The 23,564-nt window shown below is 42.2% G+C and overlaps 1 protein-coding gene across 3 annotated transcripts in view; it reads left to right on the forward strand.

Annotated features, from left to right (window-relative positions):
* The window catches only part of MYPN (myopalladin), a 125,669-nt gene that overhangs the window by 42,845 nt on the left and 59,260 nt on the right, over window positions 1-23,564 (forward strand). For all 3 annotated transcript variants that reach the window (XM_061635163.1, XM_061635164.1, XM_061635166.1), the window contains one exon: window positions 11,119-11,997. In XM_061635163.1, coding sequence (XP_061491147.1) covers window positions 11,120-11,997 — 878 coding nt within the window. In that variant the 5' untranslated portion in view covers window position 11,119. The remainder of the gene's footprint in view (window positions 1-11,118; window positions 11,998-23,564) is intronic.

Genomic DNA, 23,564 nt, shown 5'->3' on the forward strand with positions numbered 1-23,564 from the left:
TCGCAGATAGGTGGGAAAAAATAGTTGGAGGCCATGGACAGAGCATTAGAGTTTAATTTGAAATGAGAAACTTTAGTCTCTGGTCCCATAATCTGTTTCAAAAACTACTCAAGCCATGGAACATAAGCTTTCTTTGTTAAGCATGAGCAATGACTACAGATATGTGCATGCCAGCTGGAGAACAGAATTCTACTACACATGTGGAAAATACCCATCCTTGCCACCAATGATGCAAAATGACCAGCCAGTACACATTTTAGGCTTGAGCTCTCAGGGCCCAATCCTTGGCTCTGCCTCAGTCTTTTTGTATAATTGCTCTCTGCAGCTAAGGAGAATTTACACATCCATTTGATACCTATAAACATTGCCTGATGGCGTATGTGTGTGATCGAACACCACAAACAGAGCTTTCATGGTACTTCATCTCAAACACAGTAGTTTTCAATGGAGGCACAGACTGGTGCTTTCATTCATTTGGGAATCACCATGTGGTGAACCAGTGAGTGATGTCCATGCATATTTGAATTCTTTCTTAAGTGCACCTGGTGCAGTATTTATTCCTTGCTGTATTTTTTTAAAGGAGTCATGATGATGCCGATCATTAATTGGCTGGCAATTTTTTTGCTGGCATAATGCTTTGTCCTACTGTCAATCAGATTTAGCAGGTTTTTTGCAGCCCTACTAAACCCTGCAAAACCTATTTACCAAAGACAGATGAGTATGCTATGCAGTGATAGCTCTATTGTACCACTTTCAATACTCTTGCGGGGGAGGGGAGAATCAATCATCTAGCTTTGGCCTAAGAGAAAGAAAGATGTGGCAGCTCATTCCACAGTCCAGAATGTGAGCTAATAAATAATGTCACAAAGAAAGTTGGGAACAATTATTTTATTTCACTTAATTTAAAAAGTAAATTTCAACCCAGGTGATCAAATATAAATAATAATGGTGAAGGGATGTGGACTAGAAAGATTAAGAAACAGAATTAAAAGGTATATCACTTAAATGTATTCAGCAGCAAGTCCTCTTGGAAACCCAGTCCCAGCATATTAAAGAAATTAAGATTAACTTTGGACCCAACAGCAGTTTTCTTTGAGAAGCTATGAAGGACAAATGAGATCAGAAAGGACTAAAGACAAATAAATGTGGTCCTTTCCCCATCAAGAAGGGAGAAAGAACCTAGGGAACCACAGAGCAATTAACCTGACTTCAGAGCTTGGCAAATGGTCACTCAGCCACAAACAATCTATATTTTATAATACCTATGTGCAATCTAATACCCACTTACCTGGGAGTAAGCCCTGTTGAATACAGTGGGACTGACTTCTGAGTTGACAGGTACAGGATTGCACTGTTAGAGTAAAGCTGGAAGTCAATGAGAATTACAAACAGATCATAACAAGATCATTGCTGTGTTCTCTAACATGCAGACTTTTTTAGTGGATGCATCTAAGAATGCAGTTGACCGTACGCATTTGATGTTGCCCTAAATATGTTACGGGTGGATTTGAGTAGGTATTTCTCCAGGGATCATCAGATGCATTCACTGAGCACCTAGAGGTCAACCCATGATAGTTCCTTGTCTATTTCTAGGCTGCAGATTAAGGTGGGCTCTACAGCCATCGTGAATAGCACAGTCTGTACCACCACAGGACCAACGTTTACGTATAGTTTTCCTGTGCCACACTATGTCTTATTTATTTTATACGTAACTCGCTTCTTTACTTCTGGTGTAATGCTATAGTGTCAATCTAAGCACATGTGGATTTCCCCTGAAGATTTGGCATAGGAAAACATGGAATTTATGGACATTCTGTTATCGTACGTTCCAATGAAATTTAAGAATAGTCCCATGTATTAGAATGGGAGAGTTAAGCATGAGCCTGACTGTCCCTCCTCTTTGTGGGAGCACAGCTGGTTGAACAACTGTTTTCAAAGAGTAGCTTTCAATTATTTGTTTATCAGCCTGAGAAAAGATTAGGACATCTTGTGCTGGTATTTTCAGCAAAAGACTGGATTGTAAACACTGTAGAAGGAGGATTAAAACTCAGAACAATCTTGAAAAATCAACTGGTTTAGATAAAACTGCAAGCAGAGCATTACACAAGGGGAAGAGAAGAAAGGCAGATATACATTTATATATATATTTTAAACAAGGATAAATGCCTGTGGTGTAAAAGGACCCAGAGGTTGTAACTGATCACAAATTATAAATATAGGCTGGCAATGTTTTGGTCTCTACACAGGGAGACTATTTTTGGAATATATGGCAGAAACATCACAAGCCAAATGCAATACCCTTTATTAAGCACAAATTACTCCTTTCTTTGAATCTTGCATTGCCCATCACACAGCTGAGCTGAGCCAAGGTATTCATACTAAAGCTTATCTAAACGAATGGCTCTACAGCTACATTGGTTGGGTTGTCCCACAGCTTCACCATACTTGCAAGCTTTCCCTCATGTTTAGCCTAAATCAGGCCTGCCCAACTTTGCTCCTCCCCCCTCCTCCAAGCTGATTGGAACCCACCACTGGCTGGATAAACTTTCAGCTGTTGCTGCCTATTTGCAACTGCAAAAGCAGGTGGGTGGGAGTCAAGTGCCTAGCAGGCCAAAATGTATGGCTGGGATATATGTTTCCCTTAGTGGGTTATGAGTTATTCACACCTGGCCTAAATATTGTTATTATCTATGCGTTTATTTCATTTATGAATTGCATCCTATAAAGCATTTCACAATACAATAAAAGCTTATATAAAACATATGCACATATAAAAACAGTTAAAACAATTACATATACAAAAACATCAAATCCAATACAGATACAAACTGGGACAGAAATCTCCACTGAGAAGGCTTGTTGAAAGAGGATATACTTTCTGTTCATTTAAACCATAGTTTTTGTCGCAATTTTCTCAGTGGATTTGGATTGGAGGGTGGAGCTCGGTTTCTGTATGACAATGGCTGGGGAGGCAGACAGGATAGTTAACATCTTCCTCGCCTTCCGGTTATTCAGGTGATGGACAGTAGCATCTTCCATATCTGGTTCTGGGGAAAAAAGAGTAATGTCATTTTATTTAGTTAATTTTGGCATGGTAACTGCACCTTTAAGAGCTGTGCAAAAGGTAGAAATCTCTCAGTGAAGCTTCTCCTGAATATAAAGATTCAGCAATGGGAAAAGCTTCACCTGCTAGTCATGCTTCTCTTTCAAAAGCAGTAGCCCTGCCACAATAAAAAGATGGCAACCCTAAATATGAAAGTTCTAACTCAACGTGTCGCAGCTGAGAGCTTTAGAGCAGGGATGGCCCCACCAGGCCTCTCTCTCCGGTCCTTGGGACTCCCCCCAGGCCACACCCCTCACTGGCCCTGTTTTGCACCCTCTTTCAGTATTTATGTCTGGCTAGAATGTCTCCTTGTACTCTGATAATGCTTTTTTCTTGCTTATATGAAGCATGGAGGGGGATGTGTGTGTGTAGAAACTAGCCTACTGTACACAGGGCCAGTTCTAAAGGGCAGCCAGGTGGGGCACTGACCCGAGGGCCCCTGGAGCTACAGAGGCCCCTGAGGGGCCCCTCCACTCCCCTTCCGTGATCTGCAGCAGGAGCTGCGGATCGCAGGACAGGAGGAGCTTCCGAGCCACCCGCCACCCCCCCACTTCACCTACTTTTCTCTCTGCTGTTTTTTGCAGTGCGCGCAGGGTTGCCATCAATCAAGATGGCGGCCGAGGTTTCCATAAGGGGCTGAAGCCTCTGCCGCCATCTTGGTTGATGGCAGCAATGCGCGTGTGTGCGTGCCATCAACCAAGATGGCAGCAGAGGCTTCAGCCCCTTACGGAAACCTTGGCCGCCATCTTGATTGATGGTAACCCTGCGCGCGCAGTGCGCGCAGCCACAAAGAACAGCAGAGAAAGGTAGGTGAAGCGGAGGGATAGCGGGGGGATGGCGGGTGGCTCAGAAGCTCTTGTCCTGCGATCCGTGCTTCTGCTGCGGATCGCGGAAGGGGAGCAGAGGGGCCCGGGGCAGGCTGGTGCCCAAGGGCCCCGGCATGCCTGGAGCCGGCCCTGACTGTACAAAGGGAAAATTAACATTTGTTGCTCCATCCACTTTTGCTTCTGGTCCCGTCCCACCCACTACTGATGTGGCCCCCAGAATGTTGTGTAGAAGCAAATGTGGCCCTCAGGCTGAAAAATAATTAGGAAAGATATCAGAAATAAAACTGCCGCTATCATATTGCCATTATACACATCTATAGTACAGCCACATTTGGAATACCATGTATGGTTCTGTTTGCCTCACCTGAAAAAGGATATTGTAGAGCTGGAAATGGTTCAGAAAAGGACAACCAAGATGATCAAGGATATTGAGCAACTCCCCTATGAGGAAAAGTTGCAGAATTGAGGGCTTTTTAGTTTAGAGAAAAGCCCAATAAGAGGTGACAGGATAGAAGTGTATAAAATTATGCATAGTGTGGAGAAAGTGGATAGAGAAAAGTTTTTCTTCCTCTGTCATTACACTAGAACCTGTGGACATCCAATGAAGCTGAATGTTGGAAGATTCAGAACAGACAAAAGAAAGTACTTCTTCACACAGAGCATAGTTAAACTATGGAATTCGCTCCCACAAGAGGCAGTGATGGCCACCAACTTGGGGCTCATCTACATGGTGGTTTAGTGTGTGTTTGGTGTCGTTCACATCTCCTTTTAATCCACGTGGTTCACATGACATTACTGGCAAACAGAAGTTATCACACAGTTTTCCCTTTGTAAATCTGTACTAACCCAATCCTCTGATAATACTAAAAGGGAAAGAAAAAAGTCTTCACCATATCTCCAGTGCTTGCAGATGCTGTGCTCTGATGCTTTTAGGTGGGTGTGTCCATCATTCCCCTTTCTGCACCAACTCCCTCCTCCTCCCTCCTTTCATTTCATTTCCTGTGGGCTGACTAACAACTGCTCTCCCTCGTTTTGCAAGCTTTTTTCATGTTGCTGCAAATGGTGCCTTATTTTTCTTTTCCTGCTAATTTGCGCACAAAAGCGTAACACCGCTCAAAGATTTGTATTTCAGCTGTATTGTACCAGTGAAAATACAAATAATCGCACTTCCAGGTGGTTGTTTTTTTAAATGAAACTAACTGGTAGAACAAACTGAGCATGCTTGGTTGCCAACTAAACAGAGGGAGTAGAAATGTTAAATTAGAGGGCGTGGTCATTAGGAAACTGTGTGATTGATCCTTCCTCTCAATGTGAATAGAAAACACCGTGTTTGCAGCTGGCATTGAGCCCTTACTGTAGATGGTGCAAATAGAAAACTGAGGTAAAAACAGTGTCTTTAGTATGAAGTAATGCTCCCATGTGGATAAGCCCTTGGATGGATTTAAAAGAGGATTAGACAGATTAAAGGAGGTTAAGGCTATCAATGGCTACCAGCCATGAGGGTTATGCTCTGTCTCTATAGTCAGAGGTGGTATGCTTCCGAATACCAGTTGTTGGAAACCACTGGAAGGGAGAGCGCTCTTGCACTCAGGTTTTGCTTGCTGGCTTCCCATGGGCAGCTGATTCGCCACTGCGAGAACAGGATGCTGCACTAGATGGGCCATAGGCCTGATCAAGCAGGGCTCTTCTTATGTTCTGAAAATGTCCCCTCTCCTGCTTTAGAGAGAGTATTTCAGAACCTAACGACTCAGATTCCAAAATAAGGAAGTTCACGTTCACAGAAGGAATGTTTCCTATCCCCTCCTTCCTGCTTCAACCACCTGTTCCTCTTCCCAAAAAGCCTCTCTATAGAGTTAGGGGAGGACTCTTGAACAATGTGGGATGTGGCACAGGGGAGAAGAGGACAGGAAATCTTTATTCTCAACTTCCTGAAGTGAACTTATCTCAGGATCCAAGACTGTTTAGGGCAATTCTCCTTCCCCCAGCAGTTCCCATGTGACCCATCCCACATTGTTTAGGAGCCGTCTAGAGAGGCTTTTTGGGAGTGCAGATGGTTGAAGTGAAGATAACAGATATTTATTTATTTATTTTTATTTATTTCTGCGATTTATTTATCGCCCATTTGGCTGGAAACCGAGCCACTCTGAGCGATGTACAAAGTCATAATATATAAGTATCACAACATCAAAACAGCAATAAAACTAAAACAACAGGTAAAGGTTACTACAGTTTGTACTCATGTTAAGTGATTGGCAACATATTCACAACAAGAAGGGTAAACTTATAAGCAAAGGAAAAAGCATAATTGGTAGGGTAGTCACTGTCATGCCTTCCTTGGAGGACTTATCCGAGGATGAAGAGGGATGGGAGAGTTCAGACCCAAGGAAAGGGATGAGCAGAGAGGCAGCTCAAAACCCTTCATCCTCAGATGAGGAGTAGATCCTGCCGGAGCCATCCTATCAGATTCAGAGAACAACCAAGAAGCTATTCCAATCCCAGCAGAGAGGAGACGCCAACTGGTGTTGGTACAGTGGAGTAGGTCAGCCTGAATTTTGGACTCCCAAGGACTTGTCTCTTCTACATTCTGTCGGCTCTTCCCATCCTGTATTCACACTTGCTGTAATTGCTGGCTTCTCCGCCTCAACTCAAGCCTGACAGATGGGAAACTTTACTTCCATGAACTTCCTTAAATTAATATATCTTAGGATCCAATGACTCCAAAATTAAATGGGGGGGCCTGTAAAAACTTGGCTTAACAAAACTTGAATTGACCACTATTATACAGGATGAAAGTATGTTGAATTAATAATTTCCTCTTGTCATTTTGGCAATTTCCCTTGAAAACATTCTCTTTTTTTCAGCAAGGTAACTCCAAAAGGTGATTTAAATAAAAAGCTTTCAGTAAATCTCAAGTTGCCATGCAATATATGGATATTTATTGATTTCTGTGTGCCCTCCTCCGCCAAAGTTGGGTTGTTCTCTTCAGTTTCTAGTGGGTATGGCTTGAATTTACCCAGGCACTATTTTTTATCTTGTTGTGTAAAGGGCTTGAGAAGCATAGGTCCCTGTCATTAAACAAAAACTGTACATCTCCCAGAGCTTATGTATAACTTATGCACAAGCCTATGCATGTCTTCTCAAAACTACGTTTTGCTACATTTAATGGGACTTACTCCCATGTAAGTGTGTGGAATACATGTACAGTACAATGTGGTGGAACTTACTTCTGAGAAGACACCCTGAATATTGCATTGTTAGTTGTCCAACACTTCAAGACAGACGACAGGCAAAACTAGGATTTTTCTCATTTGATTGTGGCGTACATTGTTGTCAATAAAGAAAAAGTGAGGTAGGCAAAATATGTCTCAGTGTGCTGTTTGACTGCTAGCCAACTACTCCCTTACTAAATATAGGGCAAAAGAATTATCTTCAACACCAGCTGAGAATAGCAAACAAAAGTTTGATAGAATGTTATGACCCTGGATGATCCACATTAAAAAGTTAAGTATTAAGTACAATTACACTTAGGCTTAAAGCCAACTCATACATTTTATGTTTATATAAATGAGAGATGTTTTTTAAAATAACACTGCTGTATTCATAGAGCAAATGCGTTGTGTGAAAGCAATCTCTGAATTTGCTTAGCATTGAAAACTGTCGTAGCTTGCCTTCTGCTTCTCTGAAAGCATCACCCTTCCTACCCCCATCTGGATCTATTCTCTTTGTCAACATAACCCTCTCTTACACTGACTATTGAACAAGGCCAGGCAGGGTTACTGTAGTCACAGTGAGGGATGTTCTTGAAGGGATTTGAGATACTGATTGCATTGCATTTATCTGTCTAGTCATAGTTAAGTTTTACTAATCCATGTAATATATTCACTAGGATTGCAAGCTTAGAGCAGTGAAATTCGTAAGTTAATCAACCAAAGTTTATGTTGATTAATCAGTAAGGGCTGATTTAAATGAGAGCAAATTTTATTTGGTGGGGCCACAAAGATACATTTGTTTATTTTTAAGGGTTAGTTTGGTTCTGGTGTGTTACTGTAACAGATCATTTAAAAATATATTAATTAAAGATGGCCCTTTCTAACAAGCAGCTTTTGTTCATCACATTGTAAATTAACTTACACTTCTTACAGTCTCTCAAAAAGACTCCTATATTGTGGTTTTTGTACTATACAAATTCATTTAAATTTAATTATCCAGTTCAATGGTTGAAATGGAGATGTTTAATCAACTCAAAACTGTTTAATTAGTTGACAGTCTTAATATTAAGCTGTGAATGAGCCTGTGTCTGCAACAACAATGTTTTAATCAAACAAGGAAACTTCCTGAAGCCAGTGTGGTATGGTGGTTAGAGCATTAGACTACAAACAGAGTGACGCATGTTCAAATCTCCAGTCAGCCATATAGCTACTGGGAGACTTTGGGCCAGTCATTTTTTTTCAGCCTAAACTAATTTGCAGGGTGGCTGTGAGGACACAGTGTGTGTGAGTAGGAACCCTTGAGTTCCTTGGATGAAAGGCAGGATATAAAAATAATTTTAAAAATTACCTGGTATACCACTGCCTGAGAAGAAGGCCAGAGCAATTAATTTCATGTGCAATTCAGCCAAAGTAACCTAGTGATTTTACTGGGAGACGAAATGCATGTTAACTTTTGCCCACTGACATTGATGGGATTTCAACATGCTTGGGCTGCATCATGTCTGTTCTTTGCTTGTAAGCTAATACTTGGCCTATTGTGCTTGCTGTGTAGGAGAATTTAGTCCCCGGCAGACACAGCTTTCTAGCATTTCACTCCCCAAATGGTTCTTGCTTTCATCCAAATAGTCTACCATAATGCCCCAGTACTGAGCTATTACATACCTAGATGGGAGAACTTTGTTAAAATGTGAACATATCCAGTGAGCTCCTTCCTGGGCAGGACAGAGTCAGGTTCTGATGCATGTGAACTGTGGTGGTTGTGGCTGTGGCTCTGGATGAGGAAATGGTACAACTGTTCATACAGATTTGGGTTGCAAACACTGGCTAGAGATAGGTAGTAGTCCTTTTCAGTGAATGGCAGGTAGTATAAGAGGCATCATTGCCTCTGGCATGCGTTTGGACCCCATTGTTCTGCCTGGTCACAGACCAGAATATTCAAAACCCTTCTAGATCAGTGTATCCAAAGAATATGACAATGAGGCAAAAAAGAAAAAAAGTGCATGAACACCAAGGATTACTATTTGCGTACCACTTTCAATTATGAAAAACGATAATCTCTCGCTAGCCTGCCGTATTCCATCTTTAGTATATACACTTTTTATATGAACCAGATAAAAACACAACAACAGCAGCCACACATAACAGGCTGACTTATTCCTGATTGCCCCATGTGCCAAATGTAGGACTTCGGCAGCTTTTACATGCAGCTCACTTTTTTTGCTGCATTAATTTTCCTTTTTTTTTTAGATGGTATGCTTAACATAGCAGCAACTTCTCTGATGTGGTTCCAATTCTGTGTCTAAGACCCCAGCTGGCTGCTTTTCACTGAACTACTCAGTTGGCTCAAGAGTTCCTCTTTGAATCAGCTGTACAGCAGAGCTGGTCAAAATTTCTCACGCAGCTCTCGGTCTTCTGCAAACCAGCTGCTACTTCACAGGGACAGACTGCCCATCTTGACACTCTTCAGCAAGCTCAGATGCATTGCTCCTGAATTAGATGTATTATTTTCACAAAGCATCTCTGAGCTTTATTCAGAAACTCTTTAAGGGCTAAACTACATGTGATGCTAAACGTATCTTTGCATCTAACATGCAGATTTTTAAAAAGGCCACTGAGGTAATGCTTTCCATGCAGAGAATCAGCAAAGGGGGTATGAGTTTAGAGCTCATACAGAGAAGGAACTCAACAATTTCTTTTCCAGTTGCAGTCCTGAAAAAATTTACCCTTGTGAAGCAGTTATTTGACTTGGGGAAAATTCCTGATTGGCACTAATGGAAGAATTTCCTCCTAATACATATCCTAGCTTGAAAAAAGGGTTTTTTCTCAGGACTACAGTAGGGGAGGAAATGGTTACGTTCTCTCAAAATACTTGCTCTGATCCTGATGTTATTTGCATTTTTAAAACCCTGAACGTTAATTGCAAATGCACATTTGGTCCTAACTCTGTCTTATAAAGAGAGATTATTATTCCCCCCCCAATAAATTATCCTAACTAACTTCTGATACCCTTAAAGAAGTTTTGGTTTTGTAGGTTTCACGGGAATACATAGTTTTCAATATATGCATAAGCTGTATGTACTACCATCAACCTCAAAGACACAGTTCAAAGTCCAAAACCAATTTAAGAAGCCAACTGCTTTTCTGGAAAGCATTAGAATTTCAGGAGATGATGGAATGGAATGCCACTGAGAGAACAACCTCACATAAATAACACACTGTAATTTGCTTCATTTTTGACTGTGTATGTAGACATGTATATAACATATAAAATGTATACATTTGTATGAATTGTTGAGTGCATGCACTCCTCAACCACCTCCTGACAAGAGGGACCCATAGCTCAGTGGAAGGCATTTCTTGATTAGGGAGGGGTAATGCTTTCCATGCAGAGATGCAGTCCAAATTCCATCCCTGGTATCTCCAGTTAAAAGGATCTCAGGATGGAGGGCCGATAAAGACCTCTGTCTGATACCCTGGACAGCTATTGCAATGGCTAGAAGGATTAATGAGTAGAAGCAGTGCTTTTGTTGTTGTTGTTAAAAAACGAGGTGCCAGCAGTCCTATATTGATAAAACTGCCATGGGTGCCAGCACAAAATGACTGACATGAGCAGGCAAAATAAAAAAGGGGGTGATAGTACTCCATACCAGTGAGTGCTGTCACAAAACACACACACACTGAGTATATAAGGCAGGCCACTGAGTTCATGGCACCAGCTTTATTATGGAATTTGTGAGGGGGGCAGTTTTTGATGCAAAATACACTTTCAGCTTCCCACTATTTGGAGAATAGACAGACTCCCAGGAATAAAGAAGTCAAACATCCCAGATAAAGATCAAGACCTGCTATTAAAATAATAAAGCAATGTCCCTGGGTAGTAGTCAGACTAGAAGCTTCCCTGTTTCCTTCTTTGATTCAATACCGACAACAGACTTGCTATTTATGAGGTTATGGTCCTATCTGTACTCTTTGTTAACAGCATGCAAGACAATACTTCAGAATCTTCTACTTCGATAACTCAACTTCTGAGAGAGAGCTATTTAGCAGAAAACAACCATCAAGGGATTAGTGAAAGAAGTAGATCAGAACCATCTTCACATTCTTTCCATTGTGGCAGTAGTTCGGGGACTTCAGAAGAGGTGACTGGCCAAGATGACCTTCCTGATCTTTCTGCCTTTTTGAGTCAAGAAGAGTTGGATGAAAGTGTGAACCTGGCAAGGCAAGCCATCAATCAAGATCCACTTGAGAACAAGCAGGACGAACAACAGATACATGTGTTTTACCCTTCTGTGTTAAAAAACTCTGGAAATACAGTTTCAAACGAACAGCAATTCCCATCTACTAGAGCTTCACCAACTTCAGACAACAGTCTAAGGAAACAGCAATTTGGTTCTGAGACAGAATCAAAAAAGGAATTCCTTAACAAGGCTGCAGATTTTATTGAGGAGCTTTCTTCTCTTTTCAAAGCACACAATTCAAAAAGAATCAGGCCTCGAACATGCAAAAACTACAGGAGCAAACTTGAATCTAAAAATAAGGCTACTCATGACAGTAGTTCTGCTCTCTCAAATCTATCTGAAAACAGAGAAAGGCCTTGTGATCCAGTACCTCAAGATTTAGTTGTAGCTGAGCACTCACTTGAAAGCCCAGATAATCCTCCACAGGCAGACTTGGAAGCTGTCAATCAGTTAGAAAGTTCAGGGTTAACAACAGAGTCATCTGCCGCATCTTTTTATTCTGGGGAGCCTATAGGCCAACCACCACATTTTACTCAAAAGCTGAAGAGCAGGGAGGTCCCTGAAGGAACCAAAGTGCAGTTGGACTGTATTGTGGTAGGAATTCCAACACCTGAAATCAGGTAAACATGTCCCTATTTTATTTCTGTAATCATTTGTGTATGCTGGGTGGATTATTGAAGTCAAATGTTCTCAACATTTCCTCAGATTTTATGCTAGAAACCCAGCTTTTCTCTCTTAAAATGCTCCAGTAATTATTCTGCCTCTTACCTTGGAAAGCTCCCTTGTGACTGACATCAGATCAGTGCTGTCTGCACGTTTTGGGTGGGCAACATACCTTCAGTGGGCCTTCATCCCACCTTCTCTATGTTACTGCTGTCCATTCACTTGCCCCCTCCTCTGGGTCCAACCTATAGGTTCATACAGAGGGGAAGCTCAAGGCAATTGGCGGATACCACTCTGCTTCCTTGCTCTCTGTCACTGCTTGCATGCTCAGAGAGGGAACAGCCAGCAACAGGAAGCAGAAAGGGGAAGAGACAGGCCAGGAAGTTCTGAAGTTTGCACCTGGCCTCCTGCTGGCTTTGGGGTCTGAGCATCTGCCTGATTATACTAACCCCTGAAGATTCAAGACATTTATTCAAGAGTATAGGTTTCGCTCATACATTTAATAAATATGCATTGCTCCCTGCACTGTAGGGATGGATGCCACCCTCATAAACGTAGAGAAAATTACATCTGTAGACATGGGAAGTTGGGCTGAAGCTGAACTGAATAAAAGGAGCTGCAGATATGCATTTACCACATGTGCACCTCTGTAGGGAGAGGACTGAATATGTGGTGCTTTCCATTGCAAGGACAAGGGCATAGATCAGTGGTCAAGCATCAGCTTTGCCTGCAGAAGGTCACAGGTTCAATCCCTGGCATTTCCAGGTAAGGCTGGAAAAGACCCTATGTGAAACCCTGGCAGGCTGCTGCCAGTCATTGTAGACAATACTGAGCTAGATGGACCAATAGTCTGACTCAGTATAAGGCAGCTTCGTATGTTCCCATAGGCACACATTATTATTAATTTATTTTATTACTCACCTTTCAGCCGGAGATCCTAGGACAGCTTACAACACGGTTAAAATACATCCATACAAACAATTTAAACAACTTGCAATCACATGTGAGCGGCTGCATGCCAGTATCCATAGCAGCCATCCTAAATCACAGAGACTAGGGAGTCCACTCGTGTGTGTGTGTGTATGTGTGTGATAGTGCACATTCAATCTTTAAAGGCTCCTTTAAAAAATACCAATAATGGTTTGGAAACGGATATGAACTAGGCTAAGATGAGTTTAAGACAAGATATCTGAAAGATTAGGATTCAAATGTCATCTGAGCCACAGGATTCCTTGGCATTATCTGCCATTTCCAATTCCAAATATCTAAAATATATTTATTCCATAAAAATACATACATAGCCCACCTCTTGGCACTGTTGTGAATATGATAAAGATTGAAAAATTGCATTGAAAAGCAGTGTGCGTTTTTTATCAATTATGGATTGGATCTAGGCATGCCTTTCTGCTTAATAGGGTGAGCCACTTAGACATCACCTAAAAGGAAGAAATGTATCAGCAAAAAAATAAAAATGGGACACAGAGCCACATAAAAAAATGCATGTGTATCATTACAAATTTAGAAATCGCAACTATAATCTAAATAGAAAAGCAAAGCATCTCACCATAGTCAAGGGCCGCGACCAGGGGAACTGTGTGTGCCCCTGTCTCCTGTCCAAGTGCTAACTATCGAAAGGCAACCTCTCCCTTCTTGTGTCTCTTTATCTTGAAACTGGACTTGGATAGGACACAACCCTTCAAATAGAAGGCATTATCAAAGAGGGGACTGTCCTTCTATAGCCCTCCAAATAGAGGAGGAACCTCTGACACATAGCCACCCAGCTGCAAACAGAAGGCTACCATCCCATTTGCAGAAGGGATGCTGATCCAATGGAAGCTTCCACTAAAAAAAGGCAATTTTTTGCCAATCCCCCTTTCTACCTGCAGCCCCTTCGCTGCCTCCCTCACTGTTCCAGAGGACCCTCCAATCCTCCAGAGCAGCCTTTCCCAACCAGTGTGCCTCCAGATGTTGTTGGACCACAACTCCCATCAGCCTCAGCCAGCATTGCCAATGGTCAGGAAAGATGGGGGTTGTGGTCCAACAACATCTGGAGGCACACTGGTTGGGAAAGGCTGCTCCAGAGCAACTTCTCAAGGGACTGCAGGGAGAGGCAGGGAGGAATGAAAATCTCCACTCTCCTTCCGCCTGCAGAAATATCTCATGAGTGGAACTCCGGTCATGGTTAGTCAGGATCCAACTGATACATATAGCAGTTTCTGGGTCCTGCCTCCAGAAATGGAATCCGTAGTAGGAGTAAGCAGGTCAGAGCAGGCTCAGTTCTCAACGGTTTCTGTCACTGTCTATTGGATAAACTAAGCAGGCCAGAATCAGCAATGTATTGGGAAGTGGAAACATCTGCTTCCCACCACATGAGACTGTGGTCTTCAGGGGCAGGGGACAGAGTCCCCATCCCAGTGGTCTCCCGGCCTATACTTTCACTTCTCTAAGTGGATTTATTTATTTATTTATTTATTATTTGATTTATATCCCGCCCTTCCTCCCAGCAGGAGCCCTGGGCTGCCCAGGAGCCCAGGATTGCCTTTCATTCCTGTGGGGAAAAAGTAAACTGTGGCATTGACAGAACTATTGAGGAAGGGACTTATCTGGCCTACACTGAAGGAGAACCTACTGGAGTATGATGTATATAGAGAACATTGTACCCCACAACAGTTATTGAAATAAACCATGCCCTCACCTCATCTAGGTAATTTGTTTAGAATGAAGAAACTATCTGTTCTTTTAAAAAAAAACTATATAAAGTGGCTTATTTTCCTGAAGTGCTATATAAATATTGTATATAATGTTGTGGTTAGGGTCACTGAGAGATTTTCAGGAGTGGACATTCAAAATGGATCAGGGTTGATTCATGTATGTGTGGGCATTCCTTTATAGCATATTGCTAAATGGTGCACAGAAGAATGTGTGAATTGTCCCCACTGAAAAATTTGGGGCACAATCCAAATCCCCATGTGCCAGGCTGGGGGAGGGTCCATTGAGCAGAGTTTCCTCCACCTAGCCCTGCCAGCTCCTACTGTCTCACTCCACCAAGGCGGAGGTCCCTGCCAGCAGCAATCAGCAGAAAGTCTCAAAACAGGCCATTTGGGGAAGTGGAGGAGCTGAGCTCCAGGCTGGCACAGAGATTAGCTTGCCCATCACCTTCCACCCTCGCCAGTGTGCACAGCAGGGCTGTGGAAGTGGTCCTACTGCTCTGTTAAGCCCTGCCAGGCAGTGGCTAGACGTTCCGTTGCACACATAATGTTTGATTCTATGATTGTTAAGAGGATATTAAAGCTTGATCTGGGATGCTAGATCTGGGATGGCCATTTCACATATGCAAGTCACTACCTGATGCAGCAGTCATGAAGTGATGGGCATGCATATGTGAATTCAGTCTCAAGCATTTGATCCGAGTAAAGTCTTAAATCCTTTCACAAATGCAAAGACTGGCAAGGACTTTGTCCCTATATATTATTTGTGCATCACACCTAGTATGCACAATTCATTCCCTTGCACCCTGTAATAAATGGATACACAGTGAATTGAACTGGACTTTCTTTAAAATAAATGTATTTTGGCATGAGATCTTAGTGAATTTTGGAACCTGATGTCACAATATGATATGGATACTGTGATACAGGTTTCAGAAAATGCACACACGAAAATGTGTCAGATCAAAGTATCAGTGACCAATTATCAGAGGGTGTTTCTGTAGATTCATAGAGTCCCTAAACTCTTAATAGTGTCAGGAGCTAGCAGCAAATTAATATTCTCTGTTATTTTAAACAAGCAACGTAGTTCTTCTCTATTATCCTATTCCAGCTATAGGGTGGGTTGGTTGATCCTTTGTGGTTGTATATGTTGCAGGGAATGTCCAAAATTCCATCTTTAAACAGAGACAGGTGCTGGCCTGGTACTCATATCTTGATAACATGCAATGGGTGCCAGCACTAAATGGCTGCTATGGGCAGCAAAAAAAGAGGTGCCGGTTCAATTGGCATTGTCAGCATTTACACATGCATGACAACATCTACTACCTCTTGGACATTCACTGCAAGATTAACTGTGGAAATGTTTCACTGCGATTGCTCATTCCTGGCATCTCCTGGAAAGAAATCTTATGGACTGGAACTGTTTAGTTTGGGATCCGGTCTCAGATCACAGTAACAGCAAGTGAGATGAATTATATTCCACTGAAGCATTTTCCAGAAGAGTAATTCCAGGAGCTTTCCCAGGAATGTAATATACTACGTCAGAGTTGGCCCACTGAGGCAGAGTACGCTGCTAGATGGACCATGAATGTAACCTAGTAAGGCCAGTCTTAGGATGCTATACATTTCCTCCACTAGTTGTAAGTGGCCCATATTGGCCATCTCTACTCAGAGGTGCCTGCATTTTTTCCAGCTACTTAGCTCACCTCTGTTAGGTTAATGTTATTTTGGCTTGCCACATACAGCTTATCCTGTTCGTCTCAAAAGAATTTGAAGCCCTATAAACAGACTATGTGTCATGCATTTTCTATGAGAGCACTCTCTGACAAATGCATGTGAATGACTGAGAGAAGCACACTATAGCCATGCTTTGTTTGAGAATTCATATCTTTCTACACTTAAGGTTCTTATTCCTAACCACATTCACCACTTAATTCTGCTTACTCAGAAGGAAGCTGTACTGAGTTCAATGGGATTTACTTTCTGTTAAGTATATTTACAATCACAGCCATAATCTCTTCTTCCAAGATAAGGGATCCTTCTTAGGGTTATTTTTATTTCATTGAGTTCAACTATAATTTGTCAGCAATAACCTGAGGAACAGATGCACCATAGCTCAGAGGTACAGCAAGTGCTTTGCATGCGCAAAAGCAACACTAATCCTTGTTATTGTCAGTTAAAAGACAGGAAGCTGTCAGGGAAAGATCTCTTTCTGAGATATTTTTCTAATATCATACTAGACAAACAGGTGGCCTGACTTGGTATAAGGCAACTTTACGTATAGAATATTATCTGAATAAGAAAGAATATTGGACTTCATTTTAAAATCCCTATCATTGCAAATTCATTACACAAATTGCTTGAACTATGATTAAATGCAGTACATTTCAAAATGTAGACAGTCCTGTATAAATCCCAAAATATTTCCAAGTTTCATGCTCAATGAAACAATAGCTCCATAAACAGCATGTTTCCAAATCTATTGCACCATAGCTCTGCAATAAATGTATTTCCCTTTCCCCATATCCTGCAATATTACATCTCTTATCTGATATTTGGTAGGAAAGTATTGTAGCATTTTGTATGAATCTATTCCACTACCAAGTATGGTAACATTTTCTTGATCTGTTCCCTATTTTGATGTCTTTTTCCACAAGTTGGAAGTGGCATCAAAAAGGTGAACTGGGACACAGGGTTTAGTGTCACATATGCTCAGTGGAAATGCCAAAGCCATCTGTAGCTAGAATGTCATTTCAAGGATGGGCAATAGTGTGAAAGCATAGCCCCAGAGCCTGTACACCCTTATGTGGCAGAGACTGGAAAAGTTACTTTTTTGAACTACAACTCCCATCAGCCCAATCCAGTGGCCGATGGGAGTTGTAGTTCAAAAAAGTAACTTTTCCAAGCTCTGGATGACAGCAGCTCTGTAGGATTTCCCAGTCCCACCTGGAGGATCCAGGGATTAAACCTGGGTCCTTTTCCATGCAAAGCATGTGTTCTATCACTGAGCTAGCGCCCTTATTTCTCTTAAAATACAATTCTTTACAAGATTGTTGTTGTTGTTTAGCTTTATTAGTCACTTCATAATATAGAAGCTCTAGGCAATGTACAATAAGTTAAAAACAAATTTAAAATACTGTATAGCAATGATGCAAATACACACTAAGAATAAAACAATGCCAAACACAATTCATTCTACATTTCAGAAGTGCAAAAATCACACTGAAATGTTAAAAACCAAATATTAAACCATTATGATAGAATATTAAAAGATTGCTTAAAAGAAAAGACAAAAGAAAATAAACTTTGCCTAGTACCGAAAGAACATTTATGTGGGTGCCAGCGCTTCTCAAGGGCCACTGCCAGTTTGTTTCCGGTCACAATTCAAAGTGCTGGTTTTGACCTATAAAGCTCTATACGGCCTAGGTCCAGGCTATTTGTCAGACCGTATCTCCCCATATGAGCCTGCCCGGGCATTGAGATCCTCAGGAGAGGCCCTTCTCTCAGTCCCAATACCTTGGCAAACGCGATTGGTGGGGACGCGACATAGGGCCTTCTCGGTGGCTGTCCCCAGGTTCTGGAACTCTCTTCCTAGGGAAGCTCAAATGGCCCCTTCCTTGCTATCCTTCCGTCAGCAGGCAAAGACTTTTTTATTCCGACAGGCTTTTGGACTAGAAGATGTTTAAGATAGGGCCTCATAAGGTCTGTTGTATTGTTCTATGGTCCTATTCTTAATGTTTTAAATTGTCTTAGTATCTTAAGTGTATGTTTCATGGTTTTAATGTCACAAATAGTTTAATTCTATTTTAATTGTATATTTTTGTATGTTTTTTTTACCTATGTGTAGTTTTTATTTGTAAGCCGCCCTGAGTTCCAGTTTTGGAACAAGGGCGGGTAAAAATAAAGATTCATTCATTCATTCACTGCCAAAAAGGCCCTCTCTCTCATAGCAGCACTCCATATTTCAGAGCAAGGGAGCAACGGGGTTGATTATCTTAAGGTGTGGGCGCTTACATATGGGGTTGTTCCTTCAGGTAATCCAGTCTCAAGCCATATAGGGTTTTATAGGCCAAAACCAATACCTTGGATAGGGCCCAGAAATGAATTGGAAGGTGAGAAGGGAAGGATTAATATTACAATATTACACATTATGACTCCTGTTCCCCTCACAGAGCTACAATTCTCAGTGTTTTCTGGGAAGAGGAAATGACTGTTAAACCACTCTGACAAACTGTAGCTCTACGTGAATAGGAGTCTCCTAACAACTCTCAGCACCCTTCACAAACTACACTTCCCATGATTCTTTGGGGGAAACCATGCCTGTTTAAAGTGGAATAAAAGTGGAATAAATGTCTGGTGTGAATGTGGCCAAAGAAAAAAAATTCTCCCTCTCTCATAACGCTAGAACTTGTGGAAATCCAATGAAGCTGAATGTTGGCAGATTCAGGACAGACAAAAGAAAGTACTTCTTTACATAGCCCATAGTTAAATTATGGAATTTGATCCCACAGGAAGCAGTGATGGATACCAACTTGAATGGATTTAAAAGAGGATTGGACAAATACATGGAGGATAAAGCTATAAATGGCTACTAGCCATGATGGCTGTGCTCTGCTCTGAATACGAGTTGCTGGAAACTGCAGGAGGGGAGAGCGCTGTTGTGCTCAGTTTCTGCTTGTTGACTTCCCATAGGCATCTAGTTGTCTACTGTGAGAACAGGATGCTGGACTAGATAGGCCATTGGCCTGATTCGGCAGGCTCTTCTCATGTTCTTATGCTCTTACTACTTTCTGGTGACCATGCAGGTAGGAGTGGTACTACAGTATCTCCAACTCCCACCTCTTTGAGCCACCCCCAGAAGAACACCATGGTCAATGGTTCTTATGTTCTTACTAGGGGCTTTGCCCCTGCATGCTTCATGCACCAGCCCCTCCACCTAACCTTAGGAACAGGAACCCCAGGTATCCCCCACCCCCTCAGCAATTCTCCAGTGCCCCCAGGTGTTGCTATGTGGCAGCTGCCACTCCCTCACTTGCACAAAGCCAGCACACTCTTGCTCCTGTCGGTCACCAAGCCTCCCCCTCCCCTCTCCCCCACAGGTCGGCAAGCCGCCTCCTCTTCTTCCCCCCATGGGTCTCCAAGCCTGCCCCCAACACATGTCACTAAACCTCCTTGCCCCCTCCCATGGGTTGCCAAGCTTCCTCTTATCTTCCCACACGCACACACAGGTTTCCAAGCTTCTTTCTCTCTCCCCCGCATGGGTCACCAACAGGCCTATAGGTAGCAGGGGCCCAAATGCAGGCATCCACCCCCAGAGCTGTGCTTCTCCCCTCCCCCATGATTTTTGGGGAAATAGTCTTCTTTTAATTTTGTGACATGACAGACAATGACAACCTCCATTTAAAGAATGATAGCTTGCTTTAAGAACAGGAGCATGACCCTTGAAGAGTTAAAAATGAGAACTTTGTATTATGTGCTACTGTTAGACTCCACCCCTTGGACTTTCCTTTGCTCTGCCTTTCAGTTTCAGTTGTACTGTACCCAGTCAGCAATAAAGAAGCATGTTTGTTTCCCTGCAGTAAGAAGAGTTTGTTTATTCTGCAGTTGTTATAACAGAGCAGTTATTATAACAGGATTGGGTGTTTTTTGCTAAAGGGTGAAATAAAGAGATAAAGTGATCTGAAAAAATGGCTACCCTTAACTCATTAAACTCACAATCATAGCAGCAATTTTTTCTTCTTTTTCTTGATTACTTGATGGCAAAGGATGAAAAGAGTCCTAAGGAAATAGAAATATTGCTGTGTACACTACAGTTAGCTGGCTAGCTGGCTGGACACCTAACTCAGGCCTGATTTCTGATTTTCCTAATGTGTGCAGCTCAGCATGAAGTCTTTTCAGGATTTCTAGACAGAAAAATGAACCCAGCAACCAATTAAAAAAAAAATCCAAATGCTTTCCACAATTACATTCCTATTGCTTAGTTCATCCTTTATATAGCAGCCAGTTAAAAAGCTTTCCCTTGATTGTCCAATTGGAAGGAAAATCTAAAGGCCAGGAACAAGAGTAGAAGGAGGGACTTTCAAAGAGGATTTAACAAAAACACCCTATAGTGTTTATTTTCCTTTGTCTTCCCCTAAACTTGTTCTATGGACAAGTTTGTTTTACGGGTGGAATCTAAAACTGAGATACCTAACACAGCATCAAAGCCATGCCCAGGAGCTCACTGTCTTTATCAAAGTAGTTCAGTTCATGAAAAATCAGAGCACAGGGACAGACCACAGGTGCAAGAGGAGTGTAGCTATAGGCAAAGTCAAGCTTTTGAGTCTGGTATTCCTGGGGATCTCTTAAAAACGGGTGAGACAATTAAACCTCATTCATGTAAGTGAACACACTCTGGATGGAGAAGGCCTTGCCCTCACATCCTGAGCACCAGTGTGTGTGTGTGGGGGGGGGGAATTGGCTGGCACTATGCACCTCTTGCTTCCAACTGCCCCACCTAGAAATATGGGGCATCCCCACCTAACCAAGAAGGCTTGCTACAGGGCTGGTCGCCAAGCTTCCTGCTCTCCCCCTCCATGGGTTACTGAGTTTCTACCTCTCCTCTCCCATGTGTTGCCAGATTTCCTCCTGTCCAGGCCTCATGGTAGCACCACAGAGGCCTCCTGGAGCTGGCCTGGCCTGTTGCTCCACAACTCAGCCCGGTCACTGCCTGCTGCTGTCCACTGGCTCTCCTGCTCTCCTCCCCACATACACTGGTCATGAAGCTTCCTCCTTTCTTCCCCCTCAGTCACCCAGCTTCCTCAGGAATAACAGGAACGGAGAACCTCTGGCCTGTGGACCAACTGCAGCCCCCCACACCTCCCCATTTGGGGCCTGCGGGTATTTTGGGGAAGCCACACCCACACCTGACACCGTACAAGAATTCTTCCCTTCATCTTGCCACTGCCACTGTCAGTGCTGTGGTAAGAGAGAGAAGTAAGCCAGCATTTCTTTTCTCCCTTGAAGGGGAGGAGAATTCTGTCTCCCCTTTGCCCCTCCATCCTGTCAATCCACCTGTCATGCATGTGGCATCATAATGACATCATGTAATTGACAGGTGAATGGCCCTTCCCACCTGTCAAATTCGGCCTGTGAGGTAAATCCTGATAAGAAACTAGCCTGTGGAGCCAAAAAGGTTCGCTGCCCCTGTCCTATAACATCCCAGAAGTCCTCTGGCTGGACAGGATCTCAGCAGGACCAGGAAAGACCTCTGTTTGAGATAGTGTAGAACCACTCCTGCTGAAGGAGTCAGCACAGGTTTAAATGGACCAGTTATCGGACTAAGTATAAAATGACTTCATAGGTTTATGACATCCTGTTTTAGTATGCAATACCATGTGTCACAGTGTCACACAATGATGCAGCCATGTTTGCTTGGCACCAATTTAATCTAGCAAATTATGGAGAGACCAGCCATTTGCGTAGGGTGGCCATGTGCCCTACTTTACAGAAGACAGTTCTCTGTTTGAAGATCTGTCTAGTCCAAGTCCAGGTTCAAGATAAAGATGATAAGAAGGGAGAGTAGGGGCCTTGAAGCTGCCCATCAACAGTGAACGCTGGTCAGGAGGCTGAGCAGGCACACAGGTCACCTAATCAAAGGCTTCCCCATTAGGGTGACCTGTATTATATTTCTATTTAAACTATAGGAATGATTTCTAAATATGAATCTGTAGATATAAATAGGATATGCAAAATTTATGAAAATCAGTGTCCTCTTTTTGGGGGATGTGTAAGTGCCCCATGTGTGCAGTGCTAGCAGGGAGAATCAAAGTATTATGCTTTTTCTTTTCTTTTTTGAAATCCCAATATAAACATGAGTATCTAGAATGTTCTAATTATACAAAGGCAAATTTTCCAGTCTGGCAATATTGCACCAATATGATTTGAGGCTGATGGCAATGTTGACCGTCAAGGGAGAATGTATAGATTGATACAGGCTATCAAATTGGTGAACACATCATCTCTGATTCATTATTTACATGTATTCATTGGGATTTCATGGCTTATGAGAAGTAGCACATAAGGATACACCCAAAATAAGTGTACAGAACTCTGTCCATAACAAGAACTGTTCATTTATTGTGAATAGTATTACCAAAATACAACAAACTATATAAATTGTGAATGAGTTACAACCCTGACCATTGCAACTCATCCAGCTAGTATGCCAACCTGCAGGAATCGGTATTAAATATATTAAGATGTTTGGATATAGAGATCCTGCTGGTAGGGATGTAGAGAATCTAGATAATGCCAAGTCCTTCCTGCTCTGTACTTCTGTCAAAGTCTATGGCTTATATATTGGTACCTAAACGTTCATCTAAATGTCCAGCATTAAGTTAGTCTTTTCATGGGGATGGAGAAGGCAAATAAGTGTTGTCCCTCATAAGTTAGTAAATTAGTGTTGTCTCCCATTTGATCTTGAAATATGCACACCCATATACATAACCATAAGTAAAAATGGCATCTTTATTTTTAACACAATGAAATGCTTGGAACTGCTGCGTGCCATGCATTCCAAACACCTGCAATAAACATGTATGGTTTTCACACATGATGATGTGAGTGTATGCTTTTTTTATTGCATAGATTATCCATGTGGGGAAGAAAGTCATGTGTGAAGCTCCCCTTGATTTTTTTCTGGGGCTATTGTCATGCCCCAATCATCTCCCTGTTTGTTTTATTAGGCATAAGCTTCATTGACCCACAGTCTCCTCCTGTACTACATAAGATCGTACAAACAGCCTTGCTGATCAGACCAAGCATCCATCCAGCCT

This window comes from Rhineura floridana, chromosome 7 (genome assembly GCF_030035675.1).
Source record: "Rhineura floridana isolate rRhiFlo1 chromosome 7, rRhiFlo1.hap2, whole genome shotgun sequence".
Lineage (NCBI taxonomy): Eukaryota > Metazoa > Chordata > Lepidosauria > Squamata > Rhineuridae > Rhineura > Rhineura floridana.